At 44.7% G+C, this 19,126-nt stretch overlaps 1 protein-coding gene across 2 annotated transcripts in view; it reads left to right on the top strand.

Annotated features, from left to right (window-relative positions):
* The window catches only part of DHX35 (DEAH-box helicase 35), a 62,580-nt gene that overhangs the window by 1,825 nt on the left and 41,629 nt on the right, over positions 1-19,126 (top strand). The window contains exons 2-5 of one of the 2 annotated variants that reach the window (XM_047852578.1): positions 3,278-3,411; positions 5,011-5,103; positions 12,035-12,112; positions 17,383-17,487. In XM_047852578.1, coding sequence (XP_047708534.1) covers positions 3,278-3,411; positions 5,011-5,103; positions 12,035-12,112; positions 17,383-17,487 — 410 coding nt within the window. The remainder of the gene's footprint in view (positions 1-3,277; positions 3,412-5,010; positions 5,104-12,034; positions 12,113-17,382; positions 17,488-19,126) is intronic. The other variant, XM_047852579.1, reaches the window with a different exon arrangement.

Here is a 19,126-nt window from a genome sequence, read left to right as displayed (position 1 = left end):
AATTGGGCATAACACCTACCAAAGGATTCTTTTGAGGATTAAATGAGAATACATGTAAAGCTTTTAGCACTAGATACACATTAAGTATTATAATTACATAAAAGTATAGAAGAGAGGGAAAGATTGGGTGGATAGGAAGTACTTCATAAAGATAGTGACATTTTTGAGGTGAACATTGAAGCACAAATAAGGTTTATTTCATGGAGAGGTAGGAGTACAGAGCTGGGCAAAGGGCGCACCATGAACAAGGCAAAATGGGATGTGTGCCTCAAGCGTGTCCTAAAAACCAAGAAAATTGAGTAGCAAGATGATGTTGTGATAGGATAGGTTATATTTGGGGTCGAGGCAGGAGATGATGGTATTCTATTTCTAGTTCGTTATTGGAAAAAAATGCTGGGACGCCTGGGTGGCTCGGTCGGTTGAGCGTCCGACTTCGGCTCAGGTCATGATCTCACAGCTCTTGAGTTCGAGCCCCGTGTCGGGCTCTGTGCTGACAGCTCGGAGCCTGGAGCCTGCTTTGGATTCTGTGTCTCCCTCCCTCTCTGCCCCTAACCCACGCACATTCTGTCTCTGTCTCTCTCAAAAATAAATAAACATTAAAAAAAAAAAAATTAAGAAAAAAAATGCTGGTCGTGACCCACTACATGCTTTCCATAATCCACTAATTGGGCACCACTCAAATTAAAAAACTGGTTTAGAGGGAATGCCAGATGGGAGGGTGTGGGTGCTGTTGTCATCCTTGTTTTGTAGATGGAGAAATGAAGGCATGTGTGGTTTGCAGGATTACAGACGTGTACTCTTGTAAGTAAAGAGAATGCTCCCAAGGGAAAGGCAGCCATAGGCGGTCAGAATGGGAGGTGGAATATACATAGAAGGAAGCAGTTCTGATTTGGTCAAATGAAGTCTGTCTGTCTTTCTTTCTTTCTTTCTTTCTTTCTTTCTTTCTTTCTTTCTTTCTTTCTTTCTTTTTTTAAGTTTATTTATTTTGAGAGAGACAGAGAGAACTCCAGCCAGGGAGGGGCAGAGAGAGAGGGAGAATCCCAGGCAAGGCTCCACAAGGTCAGTATGCAGAACCCAACGCAGAGCTCAGGCTCCCGAAACTCTGAGATCATGACCTGAGCCAAAAATCAAGAGCCAGGTGTTTAACCAGCTGAGCCACCCAGACTCCCCTGAATGAAGTCTTTTGTCAGGAGGAGACATGTTCCTTATTGATTGGCAGTAGCTCTTGTAAAACATCTCATAACAATATACTTGGATGTACGTTAGAGACAGGGAGGGGTGGGGTAGTGAAGATACCTGGGTGGATTGGACCCTGGGGGGGGGGGGGAGGAAGAGACCTTGCGGGAGCAATGCTAGCATGTTCTAGACATGCTGTAAAAGTTTTAAATGTGTTCTGAAAAGGAGGGAATTTGCGACAAAAACAGAGCTGGTGAGGCTAAGGTATTCTTGGCAGATTTTTCGTGGGTAAAGTCTACAAGAAGTTATTAAGATGTAGCGGTAATAAGAGACAAAAGGAAAGGAAACCTGCTTCTTTGAGCCCAGGCTTTGTTCCAGGTCCTTTTCTATCTTTTATCTTGTTGAAAGGAAGGTCAGCGTTTTGGCAAAAAACAATACAGCAGTGCCCCACTTACCCGATTGTTGGCAATCTTGGACCTCTGGAACACAACTGTGTTCCTCGAAATAAATGGAAAAGGGATTAAAGATCTGTGGCAATGATTCTAAACTTAGCTCTAGGGGGCTTATGGACCACGAGCATTTCGTCTCCTGACCAATTACATGCTGGTGTATTTTTCAGGAGAGAGAGTCCATAGCCTTTTCTAGATTGTCGAAGGGATATGGGACCTCCAAAAAATGTAAAAATAAATCGGTGGCTAAATGTGCTTGTCACAAAGCCCCTGTGTTTCCACATAGCATTATCATCTCCATGAGTTCAGAAGGCCTGGGGGATGATAGTTTTGGATAAGCATCTCTGTAGCGCCCCCCAACAGAAGGCGGTGGGGCACGTCGTTGAACTTCCAGGGAGGGTTTTTATGACTCCCAAAGACATTGCACCCCAGTGCTGACCAGCTCTAGCTTTTGAAAATTGCTTCCTTATGTCGCGTTATGTGTCACTTACCACTTCCAGTTTCTGTTCGAGGGCTACACAAATGAATCCCCGTGAAAAGTTACAGAAGCTGATCATAAAAATTGGACCCATGTTCCTTGTAAGGCATTTTCCTTCTCAGGCTAAAATCCACGGTACCTTGAACAGTGTTTCATGGTGGGATATGGCTTCCCTACTCTTCACCATCCTGAGCACCAGTTTGTCATTGTTCTTACCAAGCAGCTGTCGTGGGAAGCTGTTGTTTAATCTGCTGAGCACAGTGGTTTCTTGGAACAGCGCTTTGCACCCAGCCACCCCGGTTCTGTGATTCACAACGGGGGCTGCCGTCTAGCGCATCCCGCCCCACTGGCCTTGGTTGATCGGATCAGGCTGGGCTTTGGACCTGACCTGGGAGGAGAGGCTCCCCACCCTCCAGACCACACACACCTGGGACTCCCGATCCCCTTTACCTAGTCTCTTATTTTCTCCTTAGCACTTAGAACCACTTCGTGCACTAAGTTACATTCTCTTGGGAGGCAGAATAAAAGAAGCAAGCAAGCTGCAGAGGGGAGGGCCTGCCTCTGTAGTGTTCGCTGCGGTATCTCTTGCCCTCCTGTCCTTGTCGGGTGAGCGAACGGGTGATCGGTGAGGGAGGGTGAGCCTGAGCTCTGGCCCTGTCAGCAGCCTTGATTCCAGCTGGTACAAGAAGCCAAACTTAGCGACAGAAAGGAGCTGATTGAGAGGCTCTGAGATGAGAGAAAGAAAGCCAGCGCAGCTTTGGAGTACCCGGTCCCTGGCGTCCCCAGGCCTTGCTGCTGGAGTCCTGCGGTAGTGCCGCCCCTCCTTCGCCTCTGCCAATTCCCATTGGGTTTCTGCCACTTTCAGTAATTAGTAGTAATATGTGGAGGCCGGGCCTGAAAGCATATTGTCCTCTGTGACATACAGTTACGTGCGGCCAGTTTGGAGCCCAGTGGGACTCTCATCTCTGTTCTTGACGCTTTTAGGGAAGATTTTTGTATTTTCCTAGGTCCTTTCCTAGATGCTTTCCTCAAGTTAAAGTTGATTCTCTTTTAGTAGTTTGAGATAAAGCGCATTGCTGGTGTTGTTTACCTTCGTCTTTGAATTTGCAACGTCTGCACATTTTTCTGTTCGTTGGTTGCATCAGAGCATCTGAAAAAAGCATTTCTGTTGCAGGTACAGAGGGACCCGGCGTCAGCATCTCTGAAGAGAGACAGAGTCTAGCCGAAAATTCTGCAACAACCGTTGTTTACAATCCTTACGCTGCCCTTTCCATAGAGCAGCAGAGGCAGAAGCTGCCAGTGTTCAAGGTACACTGAATAAGAATGCGCAGTCTGTTGGTCCAAAGCAGCGTGCAGTGGCTCCGTACTTGGTACTGAAGTGGACTCCTAATGATTCTTTAGAGGGGCGACTCTTAATGATTCTTTAGAGGGGCGCCTGGGTGGCTCAGTCAGTTGAGCGTCCGACTTCGGCTCAGGTCATGATCTCACGGTTCGTGAGTCCGAGCCCCGCGTCGGGCTCTGTGCTGACAGCTCGGAGCCTGGAGCCTGCTTCGGATTCTGTGTCTCCTTCTCCCTCTGCCCCTTCCCCACTCATGTGCTCTGTCTCTCAAAAATGAGTAAACATTAAAAAAAAAATTAAAAAAAAAAAAGATTCTTCAGAACACAGTGAGCTCAGAGCTACCCTTATGTAAGGGGACTAGCTTTTCAAAATATGTGTGTGTTAGTTAACCATATCAATCTTGAAAGTCCTTAAGGTTTTTTTTAGTTAAATCTTATGTATTGAAAAACTTTGCTTTCAGTCGTGGACAAATTAAAATATAAAGAAGAGTAGAGAAAATAGCACAACGAACTTCTATGCCTCCAGCTTCAACAAATTAACCAACGTATGGCCAGTTTTAGCTTCATTAAAACATTTTTTTTTAATGTTTATTTATTGTTGAGAGAGACATAGACAGAATGCAAGTGGGTTAGGGGTAGAGAGGGAGGGAGACATAGAATCCGAAGGAGACTCCAGGCTCCGAGCTGTCAGCACAGAGCTCGACGTGGGGCTCAAACTCACGAACCGCGAGATCATAACCTCAGCCAGTCAGATGCTCAACCAACTGAGCCACCCGGGCGCCCCTTAGCTTTATTTTTAAAGGCAAATTAAAAAAAATTTTTTTTTTCAACATTTATTTATTTTTGGGACAGAGAGAGACAGAGCATGATCGGGGGAGGGGCAGAGAGAGAGGGAGACACAGAATCGGAAATAGGCTCCAGGCTCTGAGCCATCAGCCCAGAGCCCGACGCGGGGCTCGAACTCACAGGCCGCGAGATCGTGACCTGGCTGAAGTCGGACGCTTAACCGACTGCGCCACCCAGGCGCCCCTTAAAGGCAAATTTTAAACAAGACTAGTTGGGAATGTGAGGTTGTTTCGGTGGAAGAGGTCAACTCCAACTGACCCAGTGACAGGATGTGGGTGGTTGTTATGGGCTGTGTGCACATCCAGACACTTGATTTTATTGGTCTCATGAAGTGGACATATTTATCTCAAGAGGCCAGAGCATAAACTAGAATTCAGAATATGTTCATTTAGGGGCACCTGGGTGGCGCAGTCGGTTAAGCGTCCGACTTCAGCCAGGTCACGATCTCGCGGTCCGTGAGTTCGAGCCCCGCGTCAGGCTCTGGGCTGACGGCTCGGAGCCTGGAGCCTGTTTCCGATTCTGTGTCTCCCTCTCTCTCTGCCCCTCCCCCGTTCATGCTCTGTCTCTCTCTGTCCCAAAAATAAATAATAAAACGTTGAAAAAAAAAAAATTTAAAATTGACTTGCCTTTGGCCGACAGCTCATTTCATAATGTTTAAAAGTCTTTGTTTCGTTCTTTTGAGGAAATGTATGGCTTTTTACAACGTAGGGTTGTGTTTTTCAGCTTCGGAATCATATATTATACTTGGTCGAAAACTATCAGACAGTGGTGATTGTCGGAGAGACGGGATGTGGAAAGAGCACACAGATCCCACAAGTGAGTATACGCTTCGCTGTGTCTTTGCACTTATATTTGGCTGCAAGGGTTTTGCAACTTGAGAACTCTCTTTACTATGTTTCGCATTTTTAAGATCTGCCATCAGAGAGAAAATATCAACCCAACTGGATGTTTTTTATTCAACTTCTGGCTCTTGTGGTTTCTTTGATTAGTGTCAAAGTAACACTCGTCTTGGATTTGATATAATTCCACGGTAACGATTGAATAGCCATACTCTGAAAGGAACGGTGGGGGCTCCTTCAAAGAGGTGTAATGTGTAGTTTTGGCCTTCGAATAGTTACAGGTGAAGAGGAAAGTAAAAGGAATACTGCTATCGTTGTAAATAAAAATGGACGACTAAAGAAATACCCCCCGTGGGAGTGGAAGGAACCCCCCGTGCAGGGCAAAGCCCTATCTAGCGTGGACACAAGTTGACAGAAGGATCGGGAAAGGCCTTATAAGAGAAATGGCATTTAGAGTAGACATTGAACACCCATGGCAGCTGGTGGGAAGACGTTCTCCTCCAGGGAATATTGTGCTCAGCGCTGCTGGGGTGTGAGAAGTGTTTGGGACTCAGCAAGAGTTCCCAGTTAGGGTGAGATCAAAGTATGTCTTATGAGAGTGAAGACTGATGTGTAAGTAAGTGGTCAGGGATGGGGGTTGTTGCAGGTCTTTCTTTCCTTTTTAATGTAGATTTTTATTGAAGTATAAAACGCATGTTGAGAAGTTCTAATGTCATAATTGTACAGCTTGATAAATTTTCACAAGTGAATACACCTGTGTTACTAGCACCCAGATCAAGAAGCAGAACACTATTACCAGAGCCCCAGAAGTCCCCTTGTGTCCCCTTCTGGTCTCCTGGCCTCTCCTCCTGTTCCTGCAACACAAGGGTATTTCTTATTCTGGCTTCTCATACCACAGATTTGTTCTGCCTTTTTTATTTTAAATTAAAAAAAATTATGTATTTTTGATAGAGAGAGGCAGAACACAAGTGGGGGAGGGGAGGAGACACAGAATCTGAAGCGGCCTCCAGGCTCCGAGCTGTCAAGACAGAGCCCGACGCGGGGCACGAACTCACAAACTGCGAGAGCATGCCCTGAGCCAAAGTCGGCCGCTTAACCGACTGAGCCACCCAGGCGCCCCTGTTCTGCCTATTTTTGAACTTGTATAAAGAGATAATATAACTTCTTTTACCCGACCCAATAATGGGTTTAGGATGTGACCCAGACATAGGTATTTCTTAAAAGGTCCCCCGGTGATTAACGTGTAGCCCGGGAAAGACAGGCGGAAGGGAATGGACAGCAGTAGAGGAAGGACGGCAGGGCACGTGGCGAGCTGCAAGGAAGACAGGTGCACGTGGTATCAAGCCCTTAGCAAATTACTTGCTTCCTGCAGAGAGCCACGGGAGAAGGGCCACGCCAGGTTACCAAGAGACTACCAGAGAGTCGTGATAATCCCAGCCATCATCATCATGAAACAAGTAATGAGTGGTAAACAAGTGCTACATAAAGTGGTCACTTTGCACACGTTACTCTGTTTAATTCCCAGTGACCCTGCCAGGCAGGTACTGTTATTATTACCTTCATGTTACAGATGAGGACATTAGCAGTGATGTGGAGGAGGGAGCAAGGGTGAAAGATGGGCCACGTGAGTTGAGGTGGTCTCAGTTTGTTTTGGAATCAGTCTGTATGCTTCTTTAGTCATCTCAGCGTAACTGTGCTATGTTAACAAAGAACCTGAAAATCTCGGTGGCTTAAGAACACAAAGGTGTATTTCTTCTTTACGCCGTGTGGTCTTGGGTCGATAACCCAAGATGGCTGCTCCACATGGTCAGTGGGACCTAGGATGCTGGCCCAGTTCTTGTCTGGGCCTTGGGAGTCTTCACAGTAGATGGCGGAATTGTGAGATGGCTCAGGTGTCAGGACTCGTGACTGGTTGTGGCACTCCTCACGTTGCCTTGGAGAAAGCAAGTTTCACGGCCAGGCCCGATAGCAGTAGGGTGGCGGTATATGTAATCCTCCTATCAGGTGGGTGGCAGATATTTGGATCCATAGTACAGTACAGCACAACGATCCGGTCATTTCCCCCAGCAAGGCTTGGCTGCCAGGTAACAGAGAGAGGGCCTGCTGAGCAGCGAGTCCAGGGAAAGAGTGGCCTGGAGGCCAGAGAGCGGGGTCTGAGGATCCAGCCTGGGCAGTGTGGCAGCGAACGAAGGTAATTGGTTTTAAATTTTAAGGTTTATTTTAACGTTTACTTTATTTTCATCTTTTTAATTTTGGAGGAATATTTAATAGGTTCACGTCGTTTAAAATTCAAAGGCATGGAAGAACATCAAAAGAAAGGATTTCTCTTTTGCCCTATCTTCTGATCCTCCTTTCCTTTATACAGATACAACGGATGTTAGTAGTTTCGCAGATAGAGATTTTCTTATTGTGTTTACAGAAAAGTGTGCGTGTACCTCTTTTTAAAGCACAAATGGTGGCACGTATCCATGCTTTAATATACCTGGTCCTTTTTTCCACTTAATGTGTCATTTTTCAGTTGCATAGATTCTCCATAATTTATTTTACCAGTTCCCGGTTGAGAGGCATTTAGGTTGTTTCCAGTTTTGTATTATCGCAGTGATGAAGTGAGTCAATTTTCATATGTATCATTTTGTACGCATATGGGTATACTTACAGAATAAATAGAGGAGTTATGGAGGTAATGGATCCAAGGGCACGTACATGTGAATTTAATTACTTTTAAGGAACTGTATTTTCTTACAGGCACTGTGTTTTTTTAATGCATTCTTCTGGTACACAGTTGAAAAAAGCACAAAAGAGTAAATGGTAAAGCGTGAGTCTCCTAAGCTTTGCTGGTGAAATTGGCTAGGTCATTGTGATAGATGATTATATTGTTGGTCCGAATATCTGCTACCCCTCGTGTGGACGGATCATCTCCCTTTCCTCACCACGGAGTTTCTCTTCTCCGAGATTACCACAACTTCTTCTTGGGGCCTAGGAAAATTGGACAGTGAGGAGCTGAAGGTCATGGCAAGAATATGGAGCAGGTTTTCTTAACAAACCGTCTTGCTGGATTTATATAATATCTTTCTTTGGAAAAGTACTGAATGCTGAAGCACCAAACACCAGTTTTGAAATTTCACAAACTATATGTAGAACCCAGATGATATTTTTTCCCAGAGCTCTGTCAAAACAATGGATTATGCAAACAAGCTTCCTTACTACAATTTTTATTAGTGCTGTTTCTGATGGAGTGCTTCCTAATCCCACTCCTTAACAAGGGGACCGGATTTGGTGACCCTTAAAAAGAGCGGAGATGGAATTCAGCGTGACATAACACTGCCTTTTGATAGCAACACTATACCTGCTTTCGCAGCAGCTTTTCATTTCCATCTGTCAGTGGTCATTAGCATGCAGAAGTCTGAATCACAGGTGTATTGAGGAGACTGGCTTCGTGGACAGGTTGTTTGTTATTATGGAAATTCTTTTTCTTTCGCTTACCACTGTTATTAAGAGATTGACTACACTTATGTATGTTTTATTTTGGATGGGAGAATTGTGTCCCAGTTTTGTGACAGGGCTGTGGTTTGCAGAGCTTAAATTCCAGGGCTTAGATTTTTAATCTGTCTCGGGACAAGTTATGTGATCTCTGTTTGCTTATCTCTACATTGTTGATGATGATGCTGTTAACCTTCCTTACAGGATTTGTTGCGAGGATTAAATGGGCTTGTGTGTGCAAGGTGCTCAGCACGGTTCTGGCACTTAATAATGTAGTCCTTGAATCTTGGCTGTTGTTTCATTTTTTTCTTAAGTTTTTTTTTTTTTTCTTTATTTTAGAGAGAGCATGCAGGGGAGAGTGGCAGAGGGGGAGAGAGAGAGAGAGATGGGGGGGCAGAGAGGGAGGGAAAATCTCAAGCAGGCTTCACACCCAGTGAGAAGCCCGACGCAGGACTTGATCCCATGACTCTGGGATCATGACCTGAGCCAAAATCAAGAGTCAGATGCTCCATGGACCGAGCCACCCAGGCGCCCTGTAGCTATTGTTTCTTGTGGCTCTGGTTTTGCGTTTGTGTTGTTTGGTGTGGTTGGTAGTGTCTTGTGTATGTATTTAATGTTTAATACAAGAGAGAGAAACTTGACAGTTTTTATAGCAAAAAACCTACATTTGTTGTTCCTTAGTCATTTTTTTTTTTTTAAACTGTTATTTCCAGCTAATTCTGGACGAATGGAACGGTTGCAAAAACAATGCAGAATTCCCTTAAACCTCTCACCCCACCTCCCCTAGTACAGTAATCAAAAGCGGGACATCACTGTTGGTATGGTGCAACAGCTGGGCTGGAAATCGTACCCAGTCTCTTCAGTTTTCTCACCAGTGTCCTTTTCCAGTTCCAAGATCCAGGACCCCAGGTTGCAGTTAGTTGTTATTTCTGCCTAGTCTTCTCTAGGCTGGCACAGTGTCCTAGCCTGGAGTCTCTTTCTCATCTTTCGTGACCTTGACATTTTTGAAGAGTACTGAGCATTTATTTTCTGGAATCCCTCTCAGTTTGGATTTGCATGATGTTTTCCCATGATTAGAATGGGCTGATGCATTGATGCATTTTGGGAAAGAATACCACAGAATTGCTGTATCCTTCTCAGTGCGTCATATCACGGGGTTTGAGATGCTAATGTCTGATCACTGGCGAGGTTCATCTTGGTTAAGGTGCCAGGGTTTGCGTATAAAGTTACTGTCTTTCCCTTTGTAGTTGGTAAATATCCTTGGGGGGAGGTATTTTTAGACTGCAGATACTCCCCTTCCCTTCAGGATTTGCCTCCTAATGTTAGCATCCTTCAGTGGATCTTTTGTTTTTTTCTTTTAATTAATTAATTAATTTTGAGAGAGAGAGAGAGAGCGAGCACAAGCAGGAGAAGGGCAGAGAGAGAGGGAGAGAGAGAGAGAATCCCAAGCCAGCTCCACACTGTCAGTGCGAGGAGCCCGATGCAAGGCTCGAACTCACGAACTGCAGGACCATGTGTGACCTGAACTGGAATCAAACATTTAACTGACTGGGCCACTCAGATGCCCCTCGCTCAGTGGATCTTGTCTGCAGCAGTTACTCAGGTGTTTGCTTAATACTTTTCTCTTTTCTCTTTTTTTTCCTTCATTAAATGGAATCTTCTGTAAGGAAGAACTGTCTTTTCTCGCTCATTTATTTATTTATTCAATTATTTATGTACATCAGTGTGGATTCATGGCTCTATATTTTGTTCTGTGGGTTAAAATCCAGTGCTATCCTTTTTAGTTTGTTAGTTTGATCATCAGGAGCTCCTTTACTTAGGCCCTGTGTTCTTTCTAAAAGCCTCCGTCCTTTTTTTTTGAACCTTTCCTTACCTTCTGGTACCGTAGGATGTTCCAGGCTTGTCTAAGGTTTTCCCTGCACTAGACCTGGAATCCAACACTCTGCAAGGAGCCCTGGTTCCTTTATTGGAGAACGGTGTTTAGAAATCAAGATTTGGGTGCTAGGGTGCCCATTGCTACTGAGGTGACATTGCTGTGAGTCTTCAGTGGGTCGATTTAGGAAATCTTTATGTGACTACCACTCCCCACATACAAGAGCATCTGTATATCTATGTCAATCTGTATATGTATTAAAAACCTTGAACTTATGCCGATACTTCTGATTCCAGTCCCACACCACAGGGCTCATTTTAGCCTTTCTTGATTTGTAACTTTTCCCCAACAGGGAGAAACTCAGACCTCATTGTTTACAGTATGTTAACTTATGTGTTAGATTCTAGTATAAACATAAAGCACTTTTAGAATTGCTAACCCATATGCCCATTTGCTTATTTACTAACATTTACTAACTGGGTCACAGTCCTCTTTGTCTTTGGCTTTACAGCATCCAGTCCAGACATTGTTCTCCAGTTGCTTAGGTCAGGTCTTTTCCACTGGCTTCGTTGTGATCGCGTTGTTCATTTGCACTACAGAAAGGGCCATGTGTTAGCGTTTGTATTTCCTTCTGATTTCTCTTCACTTACATCTCGGTCAGTTTGTTTATTTTTTGGGTACTTGAAGAGCACGTGAAACATGACTGGCTCTAAGAGTCAGAGCTCCACAAAATCATCTACTCAGAACATTGTCACTCCCTCTTCGTCCCCTGCTGCCCTGTTTCTATTTCTCCCTTTTTCCTGCCAATCCTTCGTAGACCAGCATTCTCTCTAGTTCCTTCCCTTATTTCTTTTGAACAAGTGAGCAGGTACGTTTTTATGTGGTGGCATTTTTGTTCTTTTTTTCCTACTGTAGAATATGTACTCCTGGTGAAACAATGTCGATGTTATAAAAATATATAACTGATAACCACTGTTATCCACCTTAGGCTTTAAAAATGTAAACGATAAAATAAATATATAACAAATGAATACATAAAGCAAATAAATGTGTAAATAAATCAGATAAGTACACATAATCAAATTTTTTGTGTACTGATGTAATGGCATATGTACACGGACAAAACTCAGTTATTTTTATTTAATCTGACTAAATATGTTTTGTATGGTTGATATTTACATTGAGTTGGCTCGGCGTGTACTTTAAAATTCTTTGTTCTGTGGATTCAGCAGCGTTCTGTGTGACTCACGGATAGCTGTTTATTCCTCCAGGCAGCACTGGTACCTGGAAATTAGTAAGATCGGAGCGTCAGAATGTTGACCGTGTGCCTTGGTTCTTCTGATTATTAGCTCTGATGTGAACGCAGGCAAATTACCTAACATTTCCAAGCCTCAGATCCCTCATTTGTGAAATAATTTCCAAAATGTCTGCTGGGATAAGAACCCTCTGTTACTAACTTTGTCAGCGATTTTGACACAAGACGAGGTTACCTTGGGGGAAGCGGGTTCTGGAGAAGTGGTGTCGCGTGCAAACTGAGGTGTGCTTTTTTCTGCAGTACCTTGCAGAAGCTGGCTGGACGGCCGAAGGAAGAGTCGTGGGAGTGACCCAGCCCCGAAGAGTGGCAGCTGTCACAGTGAGTCTCTTTTCCGTGTTGCAAAAACTCCATCTGCATCTTCTGTTTTCAGTGGCTTATTTTGTTTTCTTGTTTCCTGAGAGCTCCAAGTGAATACGAAGTGGCTCCTTAAGTATTTTAATTCTTCAGTTTAAAAAGAGCTGTGACCTGCTTATTTTTGCAAAGTTGGTGCTTGTATGAGCTTGACGAATTTTTAAAGTAGTAATAAAGTACAGAGGAAATCACAACAAACAAAAAATAATGAAAAAACGAAAGTCTCATCGCCCAGTGAAAACCTTTTGAACATTTGTGAACATCGTTCCAAGCTCTGCTTTTATGTTCACGTAAAGATGAATCGGTTGGATGGACGGGAGTAGTTCTGCAAACATGGGGTCCCGGCTGTGCATTTGCCTTTGTTGGATTTAACAAAAGGGGAAACTGGAGTGAAGCAGGAGTCGGTGCTGAACGCGGGAGAGGTGGGTGTTCGCCACAGGAAAACGTATGAGAGCTTAAAAACTAAGAGAAAAGATCCCAAAGAGCTTGACGATGTTACTTGTTTTTGAAACCACGTTCGGTAGTTTCCTGTGACAGACGAACAAATGCACACTTACTCTCTGTATATTTTCTCCCTCCGTTTGTTATAGATGCAGTGCTAGGATTTTTAATTTCAAGGGTTATAAATACATGTTCTTTTCCTGTAATCACCAATCGCTCCCACAGCTGATGAACTTTAATTCTAGTTTAAATAGAGCCAGTGTTCATCGCCAGTTCTCTTCCGTGGTTTTGCTAACCTCGAATGGTTCATTTTGCCTTATTTCTTCATTGGCTGAATTTTCTGTGCCTGAGAACGTTTGATTGTGGTCTTTGTTACGAAATTCTTGGTTCACACTCTCTTTCCCTAGGAACTGTGCAGACACTGTGCACTGCCCTTGGCCTGGAGGATCACTGTGTAGATGCCTGAGTTCCAGCGGGTTCTCTCCGCTGCCCTCCTGGCTCACTTTCCCTGCTTGTAAGCCTGTTTTTGTGCCGGGATACGTCTCGATGCTGATTGTTCTGTCTCATTTTTTCTTAAATGTGGAAGAACTTTCCGCCTTCAGGTTCAAATCTCAGGTTTTCTTCTGTTAGATGTTGGCAAACTTCCGTTCCATATATGTTTTCTTTTGTGTAAGGGCATCAATTCAGTGATATTAGATATCCTTTGTTTGCTTTTAGTGTTTATCACCATCTCTGGAATCATCTGCTCTTTTGCGGTTTCTTTTGTAAGATTTCTCCAAGCCTGTCCGCAATGTTTGTGATTGTTTTTAGTCAAATGTATTCTGTTTGGGTTCCTTTATATCTCTACTTGGGTCTCATAATCACTTCTTTGAAGGTTTTTTTCATTTTGTTTTGTTTTGTTATTTGTTTTGCTTTAAAAGAGAACTGAGGGGCGCCTGGGTAGCCCAGTTGTCTGACTCTTGGTTTCAGCTCAGGTGGTGATCTCATGGTTCACGAGTTTGAGCCCTGCATTGGGATTCTCTCTCTCCCCTCCCCCGCCTGTGCACGCACACTGTCTCTCTCTCTCTCTCTCTCTCTCTCTCTCTCTCTCTCTCTCTCTCTTTCTCCCTCAAAATAAATGTCTAAAATGGGAGGAGATATTACAATACATTACAAATTTTAAAGGTGATAATATTACAATTTTTTTTAAAAATCCAGAAAAATAACACAGTGTTATTATTAACTGCCTGACACATTTCTGTAAATCCTTTTGGCCGGCAGTTGTTGACTGCCTTGCCATGGATCGCCTCTTCACACCACAGTGATTTCCTATTCTTTTTTTTACAGAGGGAGTAGAGCAACATTTTCGTGTTTCCCTGGAACAGTCGATTCACATTTGCTTTTTATTATTGCCACTGTGGAAAAGTTTCTTTAATTTTGTAAGTGGTTGTTTGTAGCATTGTATACGTTTGGGGAATTGTTCTCAAATTTGAGAAAAGCCTCTCAAGAGTCTGTCCTATGGAAGCTGTGAGATTTGGGGACCTCCACAGACTGACTTGTGACCTGCCCGTTTAAAACCTTAATCCTGCTTGTTTCTTGGGAAGATCCCTTTTTCGTGTGTGCCAGAACCTAGGATTGAACCGTGGAAAAGACTTTTAGAATTTCTTTTTAATTGCTTTTTTGCTTGTGTTCCTGCCTTTCTTTCCTTCCTGGTCGGCTTCGCTGCGGCGGGCTGGCGTTAGTACTTTGATGATAATTGCTCATCCTTGCAGTGGGCCACCGACGGCCGCAGAATGTTGAGGCTCCGCTGGGCTGGATAACGCACAGCCTCCCCCCACATCTCTTCTCCTCCTTTGCTGGGCCAAGGTGGGGCTGCGGAGCTCGAGGCGCACGCCGTAGGGATTGCAGAGGTCTGTCAAGGCTCATGACAAAATTCTTTGGGCTCTCTGGCTTAGGATTCGATACTTGCTGCCTGACTGCATGCCTCTCCTTCAGTCCTCTCCCCCTTGTGATTGTCTGCTATCAAAATGGATTTCCACTGAGACATGTCCTAGGTCTTCTGGACCCGAACACGCTGCTGTTTCTTGTCTTCCTAAAATAAGGATTGTCCGTCCTGACTGTTGGGGCCGTGGCACCACATTAAGCCGTAGTCGGCCATGGTTGACCTTGGAGCCTCTCTAGAGTCAGGCCTCAGGGCATCTGGCAGCTGTGCTTCCCAGTTTGTTGTCTGGCCTTGTGGCTCTTTCCTCCTGTATCATCGGAGATACAGGTTGTGGCTGATAATATGTTTTATTTCTTTTATTGTTTTAAATTAGCTCTTCAGAGGAGTGCCTCTATTTTGCCATCTTTACCTGGACAAGAAACTAATCCTGTTGCCTTGAGTTACTTGTGCTCTGTACTGCGTTTTAATTATTGTGTCATCCTTTTTTTCCCCAAAGTCCATTTTATGATTGTCTTCAAGGCAGAAATTATTGATAAACATTTTTTCTGAGCCTGTGTAAGTAAAAACAAGAGATAACAGTTGGGAAACCACTAGACTTAGTAACCTTCTATGTCACTGAAAGATGACTCAGTTACTTAGGAATTAGAGCAATTTTTCCTGTATGTAGTTCGGACTCCCAGCTCTTAATCACTCCGCGTTTTGCTCCAAATTTGTAGCTATGGATAATTTCCACGAAGCCCCATGCCTTCTCTTGAAAGGGCAAAGAATGTATAAATCAACGGGGTAGTGTTAACAGAGCTGTGAAGTTGGGAATGCTACATCTCAAAAAGTACTTTGTGTGCAGACTAAACTCTGAAAACCATCTCAGAGCCTGAGAACAGATCGCGCAAGCCTTTGCTCGATCTCCGTGAGAGGCGGTCCGCCTAATGAGGATATCTGTTGGACTGCTAGGGTCTGGGTTCGCCTTCAAGACCAGGCCCTGCCTTGACCTGTGATTCAGGACAAGCCCTAACCCTGTCCTACTTCGGTTTCTTCCTCTGGGAAAACAAGGGTACCTCGCCCACCTCGTGGGCCGTGCGCGTATTTAGCGAGATACAGTTTTTGGAAACTTGGAGCACAGCACGGGCCGGTGGTTAGTGCTCGGTGACTGGGTTCTCCTTTTTGTTTCCTTTTCCCTGTGTTTGTTTGCCTGTGTCAAAAACATAGTATTTACCCAGTCCGGTTGATGCAGTCATTGGGAGTGAAACTTAAATAGTAGAGGTAAAAATCTGTCAGAAAGCCTTTTCAATGTCCAGTGATGTGATCATACATGAAAGACTAAAATAAAAAGTTTGAAAATAAAATATCTTGGATAGCAGATGCGTCCGAATCATGAAGTAATAAGGCTTGGCCCGAGGGCTGAGTGCAGGGAGGCTCCGGGCTCCTGCCCCTGGGGCCGCCGCAGCCCAGCGGCACTGGCAGGAAGCCCTGCCTGCAGACACCTCCTGTGCCGGCCCACGTCCCCGACCCAGGACTCGGAGACTCCGTGGAGAGGTCGCCTCACCTGTGGGAGCGGGCGCCCGGCTGCCTGCCTCGCGTGGGGGGCGGTGTGCCAGGTCCCCGGGAAGCCTCTCTACTACCGTTTGCCTGTAGTTCTTTTCAGTTAGGTAGTTTATACGGTGAACATTAAACTCTTTATTTTCTTTTTATTGCTCTCCCACTTTGATATTTATCTATTATTTCAAATATTCTCCATTAATAAGTTGACGGCCTTTGCCTTCGAGGGGTGGTGGGAGTTCTTGCCGTTGGGTTTTGTCTTCTCTTTCCTGTGTTCACCTCTCATTTGTCATGTGTTGGTAAGTGAAGAAGAAATCTATAGATTGGGGTCTTTCTTTTTTTTTTTAACTTTTTTTTCAACGTTTATTTATTTTTGGGACAGAGAGAGACAGAGCATGAACAGGGGAGGGGCAGAGAGAGAGGGAGACACAGCATCGGAAACAGGCTCCAGGCTCCGAGCCGTCAGCCCAGAGCCCGACGCGGGGCTCGAACTCACGGACCGCGAGATCGTGACCTGGCTGAAGTCGGACGCTTAACCGACTGCGCCACCCAGGCGCCCCTAGATTGGGGTCTTTCTAATATATTGTTATGTGTCTTGTTTTCTACTCTTACTTTATTAAGGTAACTTGGATCCTTCATTAACCTTCTCACCTGCTTATCCACCCTGTTCCTTTTTTTCATCTTTTAACCTACGTTCTTCTTTTTTGTTTCCCCTTTTACTGCTTTTTTGGTAGCTGGGGCACTGTTGCAAATTGTTTTAGGTTATCTGCCCCTGGAAACGTCATTGCTTTGCCTCCAAAGGGAAAATGAACTTGGCCCAGTGTTGAATGGGATCATTCCCGTTCTCCTGCCTTCACGGTCCAGTGGAAGGTACTTTATTTCGAGGCGTGAAGACGTGAAAATTTGTCCTTAGTCCGTGTGCTAAAGAAAGCTTTACTAGGGTGTAATCTTGTCACTTCTTCAACTTTTTGCTTCGGCCGCCAGGAAATGCCGAGCCGAATTTGTGGCTCAACTGAAATCATGTTGGCACATCCATGTTTTAAAATTCTCTCATTGGCTTTGGTCTTTTGAAATTTATCTGCCATTTCTTTGCTCTGTAACACCTTTATGCGATTCCATTGTGCGGCTTATTGTTACACGGTAGTTAATTATAAGCTGCCTCAAGTTGGGTGTAGAATAAATCACATGCTTGCTCTCTGATGACCTGCCCCTTTTCTTCTCATTCTCCATGGTGTTCACGTACTATTCAAAAAATAAGGGACCTTTAGATTTTCCACAGGATGTGCTCTGTGCAGTAATTTCTGCGTCTCTGTTTTCAGCATGATCTTTCTTCCCAAAGGTTGCAGGGAGAGTAGCTGAGGAAAGGGGTGCGCTGCTGGGCCACGAGGTGGGCTACTGCATCCGCTTTGATGACTGCACCGACCCACTGGCCACGAGAATTAAGGTGAAGTGCTCACACTGCTTTTCGTGCTGTGAACCAAGAAGATTATTGGGGGGAAATTACGAACGTGCAGCCTCACTGCTGACGGGGACCTTGATGCCATGGCAGAAAGTGTATGAAATCACCCTGCCCTCAGGGAGATGAGTCCGCGGGAGGTGCGGCGCTCTCCCAGAGAGTCCTTGAATCATAGCCCAGAAGGGACCTTGGAAGGAAGGTTAAGCCCTTGGTTCGACAGATGAAGAGGTTGAGGGTCCGGGAGGTTGAATGGCTTGTCTGAGGTCTGTGCCCGTTGGTGATGGAACCAGGACTCGAGGCTGTCCTTTCTTCCGTGTGTTTTATTGTTTTTCCACCAATTCACACAGCTGTCAAAACAAAGAGACTTGCCTGCGAAAGACTTAACAACAGGGACAAGGCAGTATCAGTTGATACGCATGGAATTCCCAAAGTTAGAACTTGGCCATTTTTACAGGATGACAGATTTTACTTGTGTGTTCTTTGACTAGTTGCTACTGTTGAAACAATCAGCATCCGTGGTAATCAGTATACAGTCACCGGGGCGTCTGCTCCTCAGGGCAGTGCTGGAGTCGTTCTCATCAGACAGTACTGCAGAACAATGAAAATGCCCTGATGAAATGGAAATTGGTTATAAGAATCTCCATTACCTCTCAATTTGCAGCAGAGGAAAGTTGAAAATAATCAGATGAACCAAACAAGGTGGTGATTTATAAAAATAGGGATCTTATTTTCTAGATTTCTGTATTTTGTTACCTTTGAGATTTTGCCAGGTCAAGGGGACATTCTTCTGTACCATCAAATATATTTAAAGTAGGTAATTTAGCAAATTGTTCAATTAAAACGGTCGTTTCTGAGTCTTTGACGAGAAGCTTCTGTATTCCATTTGGCCATCATTTTTAAGGTGCTCTGCTCCTACCTGCTGCCTGTCGTCGGTGGTGGGTCCTCCTCCTCACTGCTCTGCGTATTTGTGGCAGAGCCTGTACCAGGCTCAGGATGGAAGCGCATCCTGTTCTTAAACACGAAACAAAAAGTAGAAACACTAAGCTATAGCATGCGAGGGAGATGGTTAGCCTGGTTAAAGTACTGAGCTGTTTTAGACGACATTAATAACGTAGTTACTACTGCATGTTTTTGAAGCATTTTAGAAACATTCGTTAATCCGAAATAATAATAGCTGATATTCTTGAACACTGTGTGCCAGGTCCCGTGCTGAACACTTTACGTGTACTGTCTCTCTTAGTTATACCACAGTAACCCTCCGAGGTACATCCCTTTATTATCTCCGTTTTACAAATGAGGAATCAGGCTCAGAGAGGGTAGGTGACTTGCCCAAGGTTCACACAGCTCGTGAGAGGCGGAAAGAGGATCCGGGCTCCCAGCCCACGGACACCACAGCCTTTCTTAACCACCGCCCTATCCGGCCTCCCTAAGATAATAGCAGGCGAAGCCCAAGTTAGCAACCTCAGAGCTGCAAGTCTGAGTTGGAACATTTTTTAAAAAATTCTTTTAATGTTTATTTATTTTTGAGAGAGGGAGAGACAGAGTGCAAGCTGGGGAGGGACAGAGAGAGAGAGGGAGACCCAGAATCCGAAGCAGGCCCCGGGCTCCGAGCTGTCCGCACAGAGCC

This window comes from Prionailurus viverrinus, chromosome A3 (assembly GCF_022837055.1).
Source record: "Prionailurus viverrinus isolate Anna chromosome A3, UM_Priviv_1.0, whole genome shotgun sequence".
NCBI lineage: Eukaryota > Metazoa > Chordata > Mammalia > Carnivora > Felidae > Prionailurus > Prionailurus viverrinus.
The sequence above is the reverse complement of the archived record's forward strand: the minus strand, read 5'-3'. Positions and strand labels throughout refer to the sequence as shown.